The sequence below is a fragment of the Primulina tabacum genome, chromosome 2 (assembly GCF_025594145.1).
Source record: "Primulina tabacum isolate GXHZ01 chromosome 2, ASM2559414v2, whole genome shotgun sequence".
Classification (NCBI taxonomy): Eukaryota; Viridiplantae; Streptophyta; class Magnoliopsida; order Lamiales; family Gesneriaceae; genus Primulina; species Primulina tabacum.
This window is the reverse complement of record NC_134551.1, coordinates 2,731,717-2,750,762: the sequence shown is the minus strand read 5'-3', so window position 1 is coordinate 2,750,762 and position 19,046 is coordinate 2,731,717. Positions and strand designations below refer to the sequence as shown.

General features: G+C 34.7%; 1 protein-coding gene and 1 pseudogene across 1 annotated transcript; one reads left to right on the top strand and one right to left on the bottom strand.

Moving 5' to 3' along the window:
• Nucleotides 1–185: 185 nt before the first annotated feature.
• Nucleotides 186–12,178, top strand: LOC142524917 (DNA ligase 1-like; annotated as a pseudogene).
• A 2,814-nt stretch (nucleotides 12,179–14,992) lies between these two features.
• Nucleotides 14,993–16,160, bottom strand: LOC142537266 (uncharacterized). Its single transcript, XM_075642815.1, has 2 exons — nucleotides 16,034–16,160; nucleotides 14,993–15,891 (listed from the first exon to the last, which is right to left on the bottom strand). The coding sequence occupies exons 1-2, from the start codon at nucleotides 16,088–16,090 to the stop codon at nucleotides 15,196–15,198; spliced, it is 753 nt and encodes a 250-aa protein (XP_075498930.1). The 5' UTR covers nucleotides 16,091–16,160; the 3' UTR covers nucleotides 14,993–15,195.
• Nucleotides 16,161–19,046: the final 2,886 nt, after the last annotated feature.

Below are 19,046 nucleotides of genomic sequence, written 5' to 3'. Positions count from 1 at the left end.
TGCTTGTGATATGATCAATAATCGTGATAAATATTGTAAGGTATTCGAGTTAATGAAATATATGAACATTTGATTAACGATTAATAATTCGATTCTCTTTATCAATATCTTCTCGGACTAGTGAGTCAAACATCATACAAATTTTCTATATTTTTGAGTCTATTTTTTTTTTTTTATATTTAAGTCAAATTTTTCGTATTTGGAGTTTTCAAGGGGTTTGAGATTCTAATCAAGTTACGACTCTCAGAATTTCCCGCCATTTCATCAGTTCGCCGCCTCCTCCAACCGCCGGTTGATGCTTTCACCCGGTTCATGACTCTGTTGCTCCATCGATATCTCAATCTCCCCGTGAAACTACTCCCGATCAAACTGTTAGTCTCATTTTCCTCGAAAACTGCGCTCCTCTTTGCGAGGTCAAACCCTAGATTCAAGACCATGTCCACCTCTCGCCCCTCTGCATTCGATGTCCTGATGTCCAATGCTCCCAAGAAAAAGCAGTCACAGCAGCAGAAAGCCGCAGCAATCTCCCAGAAAGCGCAAAAGCCCCGCTGGCATTTCACAAACTTCTGGTTTGAATCCTAATGCTAGTGATTCAGGTAGTCCCGTTACTAAACCGATCAAAAGTGCTATGGAGAATGGCCAGTTGAGCCCCAAGAGCTCAAATTTAGACCAAACTGGAAATGCTCTTGTTGAGACTTTGTCAAAAGATGGCCAACAAGTTGAAATTGGTCCAACCGTAGCTGAAGATACCCGTGCATCGGGGAGCTCGAACAGGAGAAGATTAAAAATATAGAATTAATCTCCAAACAGGGTGGGTTCGGAACTGCTGATTCGGATAAAGACTCCGTGGTGGTGAGGAAGCCCAGGTTGTCTATTAGTCCTGACGAGAGCTTAGCTGGAGTTGAAGAAAAAAGCTGCGAACTTCAATGTGAATAGGGCATCATATTGGGCAATGGGAGAGAGGGTGCCTTTTATGTTCGTAGTTAAGGCTTTTGATGCTATATCAAAGGAATCCAGGAGACTTGCTGTTACTGAGATCGTGTACAATATGCTCAGGACTGTGATCGAGACCACACCGGATGATTTAGTGTCTGTGGTGTACCTCTTGGCAAATAGGATTGCATCCGCGCATGAGGAGTTGGAGCTAGGAATTGGGGACGCCTCAATTATCAAGGCCCTTGCAGAGGCTTGTGGGGCAAAAGAAGCACATATTAAGAAGCAATACAATGTGATGAGTTTATTCTAGATGATTGTTGGAGTGTAAGTGAAAGTTTTGAAACTTTTATTTTCTTTTTTAAATTGCATCATCTTCGTTGTGGTTATTAGGAAGCATGGATTTTAACTAAACATGAGTTTATAATGAAAATCAATGCAGATGCAGCTTAAAGCTAAGAGGAAAGCTTATTTTATTTTATTTTTGTTGAGAAATACTTTCTGTATCATCAACAAAAGGTCTGAAGATGTTCTGTATTCCTCAAATTTCAGATGCGCCTGTCTGCCGACAACACTTCTAATTTCATTGGCAAAAATACTTTGAAACAAGTAAACATATGAAACTTTTTAATAAGATTATCCACATGATGGCAGACATATATGCAATGAAAAAATCAGTTCAGGAGTGAAGAATGTGATTATGGTGGTATGCACGTAGTTCATCCAAATGCAGGTGATCTTTTTATGCTGTTTGAGTGGCTGATCATCTGGTCGATTGTGCTCCCAGTCAAATTTTGGTTTGTTCTAGCTTTTATGTGTTTTGCTATGAGTAACTATGATGGACCTGCTTTTATCTTTGTCAAACGTTTCCATCTTCTCCTATCAAGGACTTTATTGAATTCATCATTTCAATGTTAACTGATTATAGGAGCTTGGAGATCTGGGTCTTATTGCGAAAGCCAGTTGATCATCCCAATCTTTGATGCGCAAACCAGAAGCATTAACTGTTTCCAAAGTTTTTTTTTTATATTTTTCGGCTTATTGCCAAGGTACTTGAGTGCAGTTTGGTTATTCTTTTATATGATTTGTGGTCGAAGAAGATGTTTCTGTTGTGACTTGTCTGTTATAGATTTGTCCTCTGTTCAGATGTTTTATCTTCCTTTGTTTTATTTGAAACAATTATTTGTCAATGCTGACTTAACTTACACCATCCAAGAATAGGGCCCTCACTCCCCCGGTTAGATGCAAGATGAAATTTGATATGCTTAATTAGTGTTGCTTTTTATTATTCCTTTTGTTGGGCTGCGGTAGCACTTATACATAACTGTACTGGAAATGTAGTGGAATTTTTATTTTTATTATCTTCACCATAAATTATAGAAACATGATGCAATAAATATGAACTGGGTATTTACTGATGATTTTGAGACACGAAGTCAAGCGAATGGCTTCATAAAGATACAACTTTGATCTCAGTTTCTTCATTATGTACTTATCTTTCGGAGTTGCAGATTTTTCGCATGCCTTGATTGTTAAAGATATGTGATTTTTGATCATTGATATTTTAGCATAAAGTAAAACCATTTTAAACTGAATTTAATTGCCTCTTAAGATATCTTCTTTTTTCATTTCGAAATCTTAAGGGACATTCTTGATGTGTTCAGTGAGATTTATTTTCACGTAACAGATAAAGTAGACGAAAGAGTATAAATCATAATATTGGGCCTTTTTGCTCATGTAGTAACGAATACAATTTTGGGTGTGCATGAGAGAGAGGGAGAGGGAGAGGGAGAGGGAGAGGGAGAAGGAAAGAGACGGGGCAGGTGTGGGGCAAGAGAGAGAGTTTATAGTCAGGGCTGTTATGCTTTTTTAACTCAACTCAATGTCAATGGATTATTTGCTTAAAGAGTCCCACCATTTTTTATATAATTTATTCTTAGTGTTCATATGATAAAAATGGGAACTTCAACTATTTTTGGTCCATAAATCTTCCACTTCTAAAGGAGTTAGATAAAAGATTGCTGTAATATTGTTAATTGGACTTCTTCCAATTTCATCTTTGTCCTTCTGTTATTTAGTCTCCAACACCAAATTAATTCAAGACACCGATGTTTCTTTTTCCAATAAAGGCTTTTGATGCCTCACCCTTCAATTGGCTCCAGCCCACCTTTGACTAAATATGGCATTAGTGTTGATGGAATGTCATTTTATTTAAAATGTCATTGTCAATATTAGTATCTGTAAGATGTACCTTGCAGATGGACATTGACGTCTAATTGTCCATAATTTATACCCACTCTCATTGATACCTGTCATTGAACGTTGTACTTTTGGTTGAAGGAGGGTGCAATCTGTTCGTCACATATTATGCAGAAAAGCTCATGCTACTCAAACTGTCATAATTGATATATGTAGATGTTTATGTGGATGTGCACTTTGTTTTTGTTACTTGTTCTGAGCTTTTCGGTTGTATTAGTTGTTATTTTCGTGGCGCAGTGAGTGATGGCCTCTTGAGTTCTGAAATTAAGTATTTGTTTTTTGCATAAATTGTGATTGTTGGCTGGAATCTGGTAAGGACAGTCAAGATAAGAAGAAGAGTCACGTAAAACCGCTACTAGTCACAGCCACCGATTGTGAACCTCAGTATTTGATTCATTTACTCCAGGTCAGTTGATTGCATTGTTCGTAGTTCCTCTGGTTCTCTTGTTGTATAGTGTAAAGCTGGTTTTAGTGATATATACAGACAAAGCTGCGTAGCGGGCTGGCAGAACAAACTCTTTTGACCGCACTTGGACATGCTTCAGTTTATTCTCTGAAGCAGTCATCACCTCCTGCAAAGGTTGAGAATCCTCTGGAAGAGGTATGTTGTAATGCTTTAAGTAGACTATTATCCTTTGCAGTTTGTGTGTTTGAGAACACAATGGAAAATAAGGCCATTTTACGGCCCGCGAATATGTAGCGATAGATATTTCTTGACTGTTTTTTACTGCAACAAGAATGACTTTGTTTTAATTATTCTGGAGTTAGTTTACTGCTCGATCCAGTAATAAATTGCTCCATAGCTAGATTTTTTAGCCTTTTTCTCGAAGAACTTGATTTTTTTTTATGTTTCACTCGTTAAACTCGATAGCATTTCGAGATAAATTCATTCTTTTAAGTTCTAATTGGTAAATACATGTTGATAAATAAGTGAAAACTTGAAAAATAATTGAGAAGGATGTTCTGATTTTTGAATTCACTGTTATTTTCTTAAAGCAAGCTGCTTATTTTGGATCAATGTTGACACGGGTCTTTATACATTCTTGTTAAATGTTTACATACATGAAAACTGCTTCACACTCATGGTCTTTTGGAAGGGGTTGAAATGATTTTTCGTATGCTACTCTTATATGTTCTTTAAATTGATACTATCATGAGCCATGTAGGATTTATTTGAAGAATCCACATTACCACTTATTCACCATTCTTTAAGGAATGAATCTATGTTCTACGCTTTTGCTTCTTAGTTAACCTCTTTGGAGGATACACTATGTTAATTATGTGCGTAATAACATTGTTTTTTTGCTGGTGCTATCCTCAGTGCTGAGTTTACTCTCCCTCTCCATTTCATGATCCTAATATGCTCAGATGAACCTTGTCGTCTGGGTGCAAATCATTCAAATTTATTGATGCTTGGATTTTTGGGAATTAGAAACTGGAATCAAGGGCTTTCCAGGCTTATATTCTGACTCGAAGCAGCGTGCTGCCAATATTTCCATGGTTGCCTGCTCTATCCCCTCCTAGTGAAAGAGAAAAAAAATGATAGAAGTGTACCCACCCAGAAGAAACTTGAAGTAATGTCTTAAAGGATGCGCATATCTTACATCAAATTTGGTAAATTCTATAATCAACAAAGAGGAAAATTGTGGCGTTTCAACAACTGGTGGCCGGGGTGGTAAAAGAGGGAAATGTCATTCGATTTTGGGAAGATGTGTGGGGGAGGGGGGCATCAGTCGTTCCAAGAGCACTTTCCATCTATTTTTCAGATTTGTACCTCTACTAACAAACCAATCAATTGTTTCTTGGAAGTGCAGTCTAGTGTTCTTAATCCTACCCTTCAGTGGGATGTGCGGTTTAGAAGAGATTTAAATGAGGTTGAAATGAGTGAGTTTGCTGATCTTTTAGGGGTTCTAGATTCGGTTAGATTAGATATGGGTGTGGGAGACTTCAGAGTTTGGTCTCTGTCAAATATTTTTACAACTCCTTTTTTCCATTTTGCTCTTTTCCTTGTTTCCCTTATCATGCTAATATCTGGAAAGTACCGGTCCCTAAAAAAGTTCAAATTTTCTCGTGGATTGTGGACATTGAGAAAATTACCCACTTGTGACTCCGTGCAACGACGGTGGCCGAATTGTGTTTTATGCCCGCAATGGTGCTCTTTATGTCGAAGGGAAGAAGAAAATCAGGATCATAATGCTGGTTCATTGCTCCTTCTCAAAGGGTATTTGGACAAAAATTCTGCGCGAATTGGGTTTCGAATTGGTTTTTCCACGGAGGGCAGCAGAGTTGTTTGTTATCGAGCCGGGAGGAAATTGAAGCAGAAAAACGAGGATCTTCTGGTACTTGGTGGTACACTGTACGCTCTGGTCTATCTGGTTCGAGAGAAATAACAGAATATTCAAAGAGGAGTCCGACGAAGTGGACCAAGTTTGGGAGAAGATCAAGTTCAGGGTGGCTAGTTGGACGACTAATATTAAAGATTTCAATCATTTGTCTGTTAAGAATTGATTAGGGATTGGAAATTTGTATGTGCATGACAATAATAGGGTAGTCTTCTTTTGTTTGGTTGGTAATTGGTTGTGCGGATTACTCATCCGCTTAATATGTAATATTTATCCTATCAATAAAATTTAGTTTCATTTAAAAAAAAGAAACAAAGAGGAAAATTGAAAATTTGACCATGCATGGTTTGAGCTGCAAACAATTGTAAAGTTATGTCTTGATGTGGTTACATTCATGGGAAGGGTCTCTGCTTCAAGTACTGTAAAATTACTGACTTTGTCATTGTAATCAAGCAGATTACAGCTTACTCTAACCCTTTTAGCCAGTGGTAGGATAAGATTTCGTACCCTACGTGACTTGGAAATATTCAGCCTGTGCTTTTCCATTTCGACACTTCATTGATATGGTAAAGATCTCCATTAATGAAAATGACATTTCGTATCTGTACTTTTGCGCCTTTAAAATTTACTTTCATCTTACCTATGTTTAATTTCTTGTAGCAAATTTAAATATATTTAATTTATCATATTTGTAATTTGCTTTCATTTTTTGAGTTGATCTTTATTTTCTCCATACAATCTTTCTGTCAGGCCACAAAAATTGTTAAACAAGTATATTCTGTAATTCCAGTATATGATAAAATAATCCCAGCTCTTCTTTCTGCGGGGGTATGGAATCTCATGTAGGCATGTAGCTTTTCTCCTGGTATTCCAGTTGGACCCATGTTAGATAAACCAACAAAAGAAGTATCTGAAATTGTGGAAAAGTTTCAAGATATGGAGTTTACCTGTGAGTATAAGTATGATGGAGAGCGTGCACAGGTAGTGATACCTTGTTAAAGAAATATGTTTATATCCTCGAGTTCAGGCTTTTAAGAAGCGGTATTTATGCTTCAATTGTCTATATCCCATTTAGATACATTACATGGAGGATGATTCAGTTGAGATATACAGTAGAAACGCTGAAAGAAATACTGGAAAGTTTCCTGATGTTGTTGCTGCTGTCACTAGGTGGTCTTTATTTCATAAAAATATATATGATGTTTCCTCTGCCTAGAAATTGGAACGTGACGCTTGTTAGATGTCTATTGACCACTAGATTTGTGAATGTAAAATCCCTTTTAAAATCCTTCTTGACATCATCCAGTTTCACGCTGTTTGTGCGAATTTCCTTGACAGTGCAGCATACCACTTTGCTTGGTCTCTCAATTGACTTGAAGTGCGAGATGTCCGGTGCCTGTTTTTTTATAGAATAACTGTTTTAATCCAAAAAAAGAATGTTTTAATCTTTTTAGTTCTATATTACAGCTGATTTGATTGAAATAAAACTGTTAGTTACTGGAGTCTTGAAGTTTGGCCCATCTTGGTTCATGAAGTTGAGTATTTATAGTTTGTGGTCCTTGTTCAGTTGAGCCGGTGAGTTGAACACGAAACATAGTAAGTTAAGAAATATGTGGTCATGAGAGGAGCATGTGATTCACTAAAATATGTGTATGTTTTCATCAATTTGAGGATCCCCATCTCCACTTTCTGCTCTGGTGGTCTTGTTGATTTTTGTGTTGATTTAGCGATCATATTTACCTCTCATTTCTGAATTGGTAGAAATTTTGATCCTGCATGTTTTTTGCATAAGGATTCTTTATAAGTTATTGTATGCTGATAATGTTGTTTTATTATTCATTTCTTTATTTTCCTCATAGTGAACTAAGTTAAGATATGGAATTATATACTTTTTAGATATTTTTGTTCTGTGTGTATTTTGAGATTTTGTGCTCAACGTTGACTGTTTTAGTGCAGATTAAAAAGCCTTCTGTGACATCATTTGTACTCGATTGTGAACTGGTTGCATATGACCGAGGGAAGCAGAAAATCCAGCCTTTCCAGGTGAAAACTTTTGGATTTAATTTATGAGGATTAATTTTCTAAACACCAATGGTTCTTGTTGAATTTTTTATCCTCAATCGAACAGCTTGATCTATTTACGCATCTTGTCTCTCTTGAAAACAGTGGTTTTGTAACTTTCGTATTTATAAATGCTCCAATCCCTCAAGATGGCTAGGCAGAGCCTGAGATGTTTGGTTGAAAACATGATTGATGCTGCATAACTTTTATAGGTACTGGATCCTGTTTTGGCCCTCCATATCAAATAACCTTTTTAGAAAATAGTTGCTCAAATCTCGAACCTTTTTATAACCATGTTATGTTGTGTACATTCAGTCCTCTTTTTGATATCTGCCTTTAAGAAGACATGTTTTTAACTAAATTATTTGAGAATGGATATGGTTTTGATTTTTGAAATTTCAACTTCTGTTCTAAAAGTTAGATATTGGAACCGAGTATGGATTAAAAAATACTCAAATTAATTAGAAATTTGAAGTTTTATTCTGAAGTTACCTATTATATGAATGGGCTGGTTCATCTAAAGTTGGAAATTGGATCTGAATGTGGAATGAAGAATATGTAAAATAATTTTAGATATTTTCTCTGAATTAATAAGCTAAACAGGTCATTAACATTCTACTTTCAACCTTTTCCTTTATGAATTCTTTTGAGTGCTTCTCTCAAGTCTCAATGTTACCTTATTTATTATAATTTTTGCTCATTCAAATGCCGCAATTTTAAGTTCTTCATGCAGCACCTGCTTATCGTTTTATGTTTGTTTTGTATTAACCAATGTTATGGTTATCATTTATCATGTTTATCAGACTTTTGGCTTGAGATGTTTATATATTGTAGATATTGTTTCTTCTGCAGATTCTCAGTACACGTGCTCGGAAAAACATATATGCCTTTGATATTCTCTATCTTAACGGCCAACAACTTCTACGGGAGCTACTTAATGTTCGTAGAGAGGTATGATTTCCATTGTGGGTTAGTTATTTAGGACTCTTGTCCCTGCTAAGAACTAGTGATAAATGATGTTTGTCTCGGTATCTTTTTAGTGACTATGCCATCTTCACATGATCGTTATGGTTGTGATACTGTTGAATTGGACAGCATAAGCTTTCTTAACTCAACCCAATAAATGTCTGAAGATTGTTAGGATATAATTTTTTAAACAAATTATATGAATAAGGTAAAATAATGTATTGACTGATAGATAGAAAGAGTATTAGCGAGGATTGTGTAGTTATTATATTTGGATAGTTGATTAGAATTGTGAATTGATGTGGAGCGTAAAAAATTCAAGAAGAAAGTAATGAAGGTGGTTTGAATTATATTGCCGAAACAATGGTTGAACTCTTGGGTTGAATCAAGAGCACAGCCAAACACACACTCTGTCTTTCAAGTTTTACATGTTTTTTGCTAGCTAAGGTATGTTTGTTTTTGCTTTATGAGCTTGTGCTTGAAAATTTTACTTTTGTGTAGCTTATTGTATAAAATGCTGAATCTTCAACCTGGTGATTTGCAGTTACTATTCTCTAATTTACTTTAACAACTTCTAATGATATTTTACATATCATAAGTATCTGATGATAGATATATGAAATTTGTTTCTGTCACAATAATTATGCTTTTACTCAACTTTATTTTTGATGTTTATAATCTTTCAATCAGAGTCCTTTTTTTATTTTGTATCAGTTTTTTTTTTAAATTTTAAAAAAATTCTTTATGATGTATAGTGTTTTATTACTCACTTGAGTGTGTATATATGCAGAATCTTTACAAGTCATTTCAGGAGGAAGTTGGATTTTTTCAGTTTGCCACTGCACTAACATCAAATGATCTCGAGGAAATACAAAAATTTCTTGAAGATGCTGTTAGTTCTAGGTGATTCTAATTTTTATGGTTTTATGTCATGATAAATTTGAGATGCACACTACATTCAAAATTAAGGTTTGTTTGCTGTTCGTGTATTTTGTTCAAAGCTCAAAATTCCTTTGTCCATGTCAAAGCTGTCAACTATTGACATATTTACTTTTTCATGATACTCACTAATTCTTCTTTTCAGTTCTGAATGGCCGATTATCAAAACCTTGAATAGATATGCGACGTATGAGCCTTCAAAAAGGTCTAATAAATGGTTAAAATTGAAAAAGGACTGTATGGAGAGGTAGGGCTTATCTCTGAATTTGTACTGCATATATGCCAGGTTACAGTTAATAGTTATGCTTTGCAGTATTGGTGATTCTTTGGATCTGTTCCCGTTGCTGCATTCCATGGAAGGGGAAAATGTACCGGTAATTCACATATATACTTTCTTCAGTTGAGATCAAATATGTGTTGATGCTATGCATGTATCCATTTTAATGCATTATCTTGCTTACAAAATGTGATTGTTTTAGATTTGAAATTACAGTTAATTTTAGTTACTTCTCGAATTATCGGCTGTTTTGTGTTTTTTCTTATAGGTGTGTATGGCGCCTTTCTCCTTGCTTGTTACGATAACGACAAAGAGGAGTTTCAAAGCATTTGCAAAATCGGTAAGTTCTGCTTCTAGCTATTATCAGCCGACATATTGGCGTCACTGGATGGCTAGTTATAACTTATCTGCTGGCTTCTATTCCTTTTTTACTAAAAAAACACGGAAACTTGTCTCTTTAGGCACTGTCTTTTGCTTGAAGAACGTTCTGCCTGTCTTCGCTCTAAAGTAATTCCCAAGCCAAAGGTTTGTTTAATTCAAATATTTATGAATCGGAATGGATGTGTATTTTCTGTATTAATTAATTTCTTTATATGCTTGATGTGTATGCAATCTCCAGTCGTATTACTGGTATTCAGATTCATTAAGTCAGATGTGTGGTTCGAACCAACTGAGGTAGCAATTGCATCTTTTGCTTTATGTGTGCTTTACGTACAATTTTCATGTATTCTATAATTTACATGCACAGCTACGTCCTTGACTAATAGCAGCAAAGAACTGAAAGTGTTCCTATCGTTAATATTAAACTTTTCTGTTGAAGACGAGATCTCTGACAGGGGTGATCAAAAAAGATTTCCAATTTTTTTACCTTTATATAGATTTATTCTCTTTTTAGGAAATGTAATTCCTTTAGGCCCACTCTTTCAAAAATTTAAATGTTTCTATATATGTATGATTAAGTGTATCAGTTGCGTTCTCGTTTAGGTTTGTGAGGTGAAAGCTGCAGATCTAACTATCAGCCCTGTTCATCGTGCTGCAATTGGTACTGTAAATCCTGAGAAGGTACCACCACAAAATTCACAAGTTATAGGTTTCATATGTTAATTTATTTGTGCTATGAACCGAATGGATGACATCCCATCTCTTTTGTTTTCACTTTAAATTTGTTTTTGTTAGGGAATTTCTCTACGATTTCCATGCTTGTTGCGTGTAAGAATCCAGAGCAGGCATCGTCATCTGATATGGTAAATGAATATTACAGTTTCTTGGTTTCAGTCGAGCTTCTTTTTCATTTTTTGTCTGAAGCTGGCAAGGTGTTAAATCTAAGCTATTTCTTTGGTAAATCAGGTTGCCGATATGTATAATGCTCAGAAATAAAATCAACGAGATAATCAAGATTACAACGAGGATGATTGAGATAGGGAAAAGAATGCCTCTCTCCTTGATGTATGGAGCTGGTTCCTTCATTCAAAAGAATGCAAGCTGGTTTCTTTTTGCAATATATATGTTATTGCCAGTCAAATTATGTGTGTTTCACCCATCAAAACACTGGAAAAATGTCTATTATACTGATGTTCGACCCATGTTGCATGCTTCCTTTAAGCTATTTGAACCAAATTTATCCACCACAACTACAATAATCGCAGTAGCGAATCCTGAGGAATGTTGGTAGTCCCACTTTCTCCACCTCTCACTTAAGTTATTTTATGAACTCCTATTTTTGTGCGTTATATAGGGGTACTCAACTTCGATTTTAAGTGTAAGAAACTTGGAACTTAATAACATTTTTGACTTGTTTAATCTGCAGGATGGCAGCCATGTTACAGAATTGGCAGCTCACGCTAGGGATTTGAGTGTTCATTTCCTAGTAAGATTTTCAGTTGTGCTAACATAACCCGCTGCATAATTCATATTAGTTGTCAGTTAATTTGACTCTCGTTCTTACATTCTCATGTCTATTGTATATTTTCAAAATTCTCTATTGCCAGTTTTCGTAAATCCATAATTGGGTGTGTTTGTTGGTGGCTTTCACGCGGAGAAAGAAAATGACATACAGACAGAATACACCTGCATGTGATTATCCATCCTTTTTGTCCAAACTAGAAAAAAAAGACAGAACTTGCTGTGGACTATAGCTGTTAGCAATCCGTTGATTGTTTGTTTGGGTTGGCATGTTTGAATATTTGCCATATGAGTTTGTGAATCTATGGATTCATGAGGCGTATTCGGAATGCCACGTAAGATAACTGCCAACATACATCTGATGATCGGATTTGAAATTTTAGAGAAATTACATATTTTTCTTTTACAATTTTATAATTTTTTCATTTGAGATGAGACAATTATTATTATTTTTATACAACGTGGGAAACGTTGTTGCTATCTTTCAGTGTGAACTGGGTAAATCTCCTGACTAATGTAATAGTGTGTAAATTATGTTAACTAGACAGATCATACTAGACAAACCCTGTGTGATAAGTCGTTCAAGAAGTTATTGATAGAAAGAATCGAATTCTTGGTCAATGATCAATTGCTCATCAACTTCATAAATGGATCACTTTTGAGAGCGGGTTGAGATGATTATTGGTCGCATGACTTGGCGGGTCCATGTACAGTATGAGTGTGAGTGCTGTGATTTGTGGAAATTAGGGGTAGAAGAATGTTGGAGTCGAGAAAATGTGATCCGGGCATTGAATTTCAATGGTTTTTTCTTTCTTTTTTCTTCTCTTTATCTTACCGTGTGGACCAATCTTGATTTGTTTTATTGGGGTTCGGTTGCCTATAATTCCAACCGCCTTTCGCGCCAAATTTCTGCCAATCCTTGCCCCCCCGCACACATATTTATGATTCAGTAGGAGAAAATTGGAATATTTTTTTAGTAGCAAAATTTATATCAATGAAGCTGAAAAAAATGGAATAGAGTTCACATTGACTTAGTTCTGTTTTTCTGTACTCAATCCTTTTTAATAAAAACCGGCGCTTCAGCCATGATAACATGTGCAATGTTTGTAACTTATCAATGTTCTACAAGTTCAGGATCGTCTAAGTTTATCAACTTGATTTTTAGAAAGGTGATTTCTCGGGATTATGTTAAAAAATCAGTCATCTAGACTGTCTAGGCCGTGAGTTTAATTTAATATATAGATTTTTTTTTAGTTTTATTTTTTTAAAAGACTGTTTATAATATTTTTCTATCAATTTGTATCAGATAAAAAAGAAAAATAAGACATTGATTTTGATTTTAAATCCGATATAAAAGAATTATTAGATAAATATGGTGATAAATTGTATCAGATAAAAAAGAACAATAAGACATTGATTTTGACTTTAAATCCGATATAAAAGAATTATTAGATAAATATGGTGATAAACAAAAAAAATATTGAGATAAAAAATGTAGCTCAAGTGAATGACCACCTGTCTATAACTTATTACTTTTTAGAACATTGATCTTGATTGTATCTATGTTATTCTCTTGAAAAATAGCATTCATACATATATAATTCTGCTATACAAAAATTATATATTAAAAGGAAATATCAATAAGCTCTTGGGGAAATCATAAATTTGAAATTCTAGGGGTGGATGGAGTGTTTAAGGGGTAAATAATACAATTGTCTTTATTTATGCACTTTTGTTGAAAAACTTGTGTAATTAGTAGTCACGTCTCGTAGAACGTGCAAAATAATTTTTGCGTAGCTTTTGGAAGATTTAATTATTCGAGAAGGTAACATTTAAATTAAAGTATTTGATGTAAGATAAAATTACCAATTAAAGAAATTGCTTTTTTTTTAAAAAAAAAGGATTTGGAGGTGGATCCCAAATTTGATATGTAGGAACCTACTCGAGCAGCCAAACCGTGCCTTTCACACGTTGTGGTCTTGGCCGTCTCTCCATTTAAAGATTTATTATATTCATATACAACTCAACATTAATTTTATATAATAGTTTTTTTTTCTTTGTTTTTATTTTTTTATTTTTTGTTTTTCGAATAATAAATAATTAGATTTCTGTTTGAGAGTTGAAAGTGGGTTTGACTATATATTATAAACAGAAACGAGTATATAAGTGTGAACATTAGTCATAAATAGTTTTTATTATTGAAAAGAATCGAAAAGTATGTTTTTAAATTTATGGTTCTTTTAAATAAAATAATTAAAATAATGTGTTTTGTAATTAAAGTGGTAAAGTTTATATCAATACACATTTAATCAGTATCATGTTTATGAATTAAGAATTAAATAATTTGGATAATTGAATAATTAAAATAATAAAAATAGAATAATTTTGTTAATAACTCATCTTATAAAAGGTTTCAAAGTCTCTCAACCAAGTTCAAAATCCAACGACTGAAAAAAAAAAAAAATCCAATTTCTAGTAATTGTTTCTTCATAAAGGAGTTATCTCAAGTCTCAAGTAATCTGTTAAGCTGCGTTTGATTTGGAAGATAAAATAAACTAATGATTAGTAAGTAAATGATAAAGAAAATTATTATTGTAGGAATGTAATATATGGTGTTATGTTTGATATGATTTTTAAGTGTAGGATAATTTTGAATTTTTTGATGAAAGGACAAAATTGTCGTCTTTTTTTTTTCTTCTTCCACTCCGGCGACGACGGCGGCTACGGCCACGTTGCGGCAACGTCGGTGCGGCCAGCAGTCAACGGCGTCGACGGCTGTCGGCAGGCAGGAAGTTATCGGCCGGCGGCGACGGTCGGTGGTCCGGCGTCGGCTGGTTCTCGGCGGCTGCCGACGGCGATCGGTCGGCATTCGGTGGCGATCGGCCGGCGGCGGCGGTCGTGGCGGGAAGTGGTGGTGAGTTTGGATATAGGAGAAGGGTAAAATTGGAAAAATAGGAAAGATTAAGAGTTGGATAAATAATCCTAAGGGGTGAGGAGGTATTATTTTAACCCACCTAATATAACCTAATCATTCATAGGAAGTATTGACTTGGTTAAATAATCACGCATACCAAACGAAGGATAAAGTGGGTTAAAAAAAATAAACCCTCCTTATCACCCAAACCAAACACTCCCTTAACTAAAATAGACAGAAACAACCAGTTTGTATTATCCCCGACACCAAATAAGATTGTTCAAACACTTCAGTGTTTTTATGATTTAAAATTGATATTCATTCCCAAAAAAAATCTACTTTGGCTTCATTCTCTGATGGAACTGCGATCCACTGTGCTTCTAATGGCGGAAAGCAAATAAAATTAAAATCTTTTGATATGGCAACACTACTTTGTACGTTACGAAAGAGACAGTGCTCCAACCAGATTACAGGCCAAAAAAGCAGACAACAAAATCTTCAATTTTGTCCAGCTTCATTTCATCCAAACTACTGTTAAGCTAATCACTAGAAGAAATTGCAGGAGTTGAAAAACATAAAATACAGCACTAAAAGCTAATAATTTAGCTCATTAATGGCGATTGGAGAAATCCCTTCTGGTATTTCAGCTCAATGGGAGAAGAATCGGGGTTTTCAGACAGACCCCTCTTCCTATTTACCTTCAAAATGTTGTTTTGTAATGATGATTGACTGGACAATAGAGTTGGAAGAGGCGTTGGTGATGATGGGATCACCACCGGCGGCGGCGGGATCTGGTTGGTGTCAAGGGGCGGTGGAGGCTGGCGCCACCGCGGGAGAGGCCCGGCGAGGAGGAGGGTTTGTAGAAGGGGCCCCGCTTTCATCACTGCTTGCAAAAGCTTCCCTTTTTCTGGCAATGGCCTGTCGAGTAAGATGGGAAGCTCTGCTTCCACCTCTTCTGCTGGCTGCGGTGGCGCTGGTGGCGGCTGGAAGTGGGGTGGAGACGAAACAATACTCTCGTCGCAATCTGAGGATGAGAAAACATTACTGAATTCAATTCCTTTTCTGGGATCATCTTCTTCAACGCTCGAAACCCCAGAAATCGGAGCAGATTGGTTCAATTTCTGCTGAATCAAAATCTTCTCAAAGAACACATTTTGGCACTTTTCTTGAGCTTCGTCTCTCTCTTTAATGGCTACGTGTAGCATTTCTCGGAGTTGGGCAATTTGTTCATCTCTGATTCTGAGTTCTTCCTCCAGCTCCATGTTCAGCAGCAAAGATTGCCTCCAATCGTCCATACTCTGTTTCAAGAACCAAATGTTTACAAAATCCCAGCTTAAATTAAGACCGTAAATTCTTGAAAAAGAAGTAAATTTGACAGGACTTTACATGATTCTTGATCGTGAAGAATGTGTAGAGATTCAAGCGAGAAGTTCTCATTACCTTTTCTTGGTGAAAATAAGTCCAATTTAGAGGAAGGAGGCCTTTTTGAACATCCATTAACAAAATGCATATAATTGGAGTGAGGAGGAGGGAGTTGGTGTTTCCTTTTTTTTTTATATAGGACTTTTTTAGCAACTGTTAGCTTCCCTCCATTAACCCTTATATATTCGTTTGTTTAGTATTCACACTCAAATTCTTTTAGAAAATAAGAATACTTTATTCGTAAAATGAATTATAATAAATATAATTTAATACAATTTTACATATTTATTATACTATTTTTATTATTATTATTTTATCATATCTTGATGTCATGATCTACACCATGTCATCTCTAATATAAAAAAGTAAGGAAATATCATCATAACACATTATAGATTGTCAGAAGAACAACAATCATCTTGTTCAATCGATTATTGTAGTTAATTTCTCAACAAATCTTATAAAATAATTCTATAAGGTTTTTAATTATGAGATATTCTCTAAGTTTTTACACAAAATTACTTAACATATGAAAATATTTGACAAAAAAAAACTAATTTATATGCGTACGACAAAAGCATTGGACTAACATTTCATAGTTAAATGATCGACAAAATAAATTTTATTACGCTATTATATATCAATAGTGTTCTCGAAGCGATATGATTTGAAAAACAAACAAACAAACATCGATTTTATAAATTCAAAGTGTCATGACTTGAGTATACATCGTTCGAGGTAGAGGTTTCAAGCAAAATTCGACGTAATATCTTTAATTGTCTTTATATGTGTATGTATATGTAAATATAATACCATTTGTTTGTATTTCTGATGCTCATAAAGATGGAATTATGAAATACAGGTGGGAATAAGATTTATGATAGTAAATACAATAATAGATCTTATCAAATTATTAATACACTACGCTCTTATGTAACAAAAATGTTTTAACAAAATTATTAACTTAAGTCTCTGAAAAATAGAAAAAAAAAAGCATACAAAAACGTGTTTTCTTGTTGAGTCAAATTTCTCCACTTACAAGTTACAAGTCCAATCACATTTTTGAGAAACATTAAACGATTATTTAAATTTGTCAAAAAAATTAATTAATGTTTTTGTCACCTTTCTAATAAGCTATTAGTCCTTATTACTATAATTTTTCCATATAATGGTCATAATTTCCACGTACTTCTAAGTCGCATTATTTTCATAATTTATAACCAACCAACTATATATTAAAATCACATATTTTGAATTTAATCAAATTAAAGCATCCACTGAACTTGTCGTCTATTTATTTGTTTCTATTTTTAGGTTGGCTTGTTGGACTAAAGCAGAACAATGCCAAGACTGTACAGCATATATCTAATATTGACTGGGAGTAAAAGATCATCCAGTCCTTTTTGTTAATATTTTATTTTATGCAAAAAAAATTAAAATATTTGATATACTCTTGCCCATTTTTAGTCTTGTACTTAGCCAGCCAGGAATTTACAGTTAATGTGAATATATATATATATATATATAAAATTCAATTTATATAATTTTATGATTTATTTTTCACATTTCTTTTAAAAAATCACTTTAATATTCATTAAAGAAATTATTAGAAAAAGAATCGTTGTCGACCACAGAGGGTCTTCTCTCTATTGTAATATGTGACCGATCTTTCTAAAATTCCAAATTAATAAATGATATATGCTTTTTTATTAAATGAAGAATATAGTATGGAGTGCATTAAATTTACAATCTAACTTTTGGTGTGTTGGCTATTTATTGCTGTCGCATTAAGTTTTTTGGTCCGCTCGTATTAATTGCATCCGGTAAAAAATAACGATAACAAATGAATATCCAAAGTCCACTCGAAAAAATTAAATAAAAAAAAAAGAGAGATGGAAAAATTATAAAGTTGACTTTTGTTTCTACCAATCACTTGTACATTTTCAGAAATCGTCTCTATTATTCGATAAATCTTATTTTTCGGAATTTTTTAAAATAATTTTAAAGATATATATGTATAATATGATTAGTTACATGTTCGCATGCAAGATTAATTTACTGGAATAAAACAAGTGGTGGTTGTGAAAATGGTTATTTTCCTTAGATAAAGGCTTAAGAAATGCTTAAAAAACTTACATCAAAACACCACCAGCTCCAAGTAACGAGCAATCAGCTTGGCTGTTTTGATGCAAAACTGGCAAAGCTAAGCAAGGAGACAGTGTTGAATTTAATATGGAATTTTGGGCATACACAGACCCATCGATATCTGTGTCAAGCCCATGTATGCCAACTGCCAAGGACTATCCCGCATAAATTTCGATTCTTACGTGCCTCCTCCGACAGCGTTTTGGGTTGACTACATAATACCATTGTAATAGTTGGGATCCGTGGTGGTTTTGCCTTGTTTGTCTAGTTTTGACATTGCTAGACCATGCATGCAAGCGTGTGGGATTCATGTTTCGAGCCGTATACTGTATACATGTTGTGGCTCCGCGATCTGTCATGTAAGTGACAGGTGACTCAATCCCATTGCTCTGTTTCTTGAGTTGGCCCCTAATCACCACGAACCGCGTACATGTACATGCATGTATCCACGAACAAGACAGTAAATCTCGAGGCTATACACAGATTGGTCATGAATATGCCGCATGCAGGTCAGTTGGTGCTAGCACTGTGCCATGTTTTTGGTATGCAAGTAGCCGTGTGTCTGTCCTTTGTTGATCAGTAGAGCTAAATCGACTAGCTTTCAACGACGGAACCTATCTATATCTACAGATAAAAAAGATGCAATGGTGCGCCTTGCTTTTTTTGTGGTCGGGAAATCCCTGCCTAATGACGGGTTGCGGACCGACCCACTCCGTTAACCCTTTTGACATACTAATCTAATTACAATGAATTGTACTAATCAATATGATATAAGTATACGATTGGATACAGATCTCAAAAATTAAGCTGGACGTAACTTCAACTAAAAATTCTGGCATCTGAACTTGAAGATGTAAAACTATGTAAAAGGAACGAAAAAACGGGG

What these genes read in the sequence shown, in the direction of transcription:
- LOC142537266 (XM_075642815.1), bottom strand. Translation starts at nt 16,090, where the DNA reads ATGGATGTTCAAAAAGGCCTCCTTCCTCTAAATTGGACTTATTTTCAC. An exon ending in CTTATTTTCACCAAGAAAAG is followed by an intron (nt 15,892 to 16,033) that starts GTAATGAGAACT and finishes TTCTTGAAACAG; the next exon opens with AGTATGGACGATTGGAGGCA.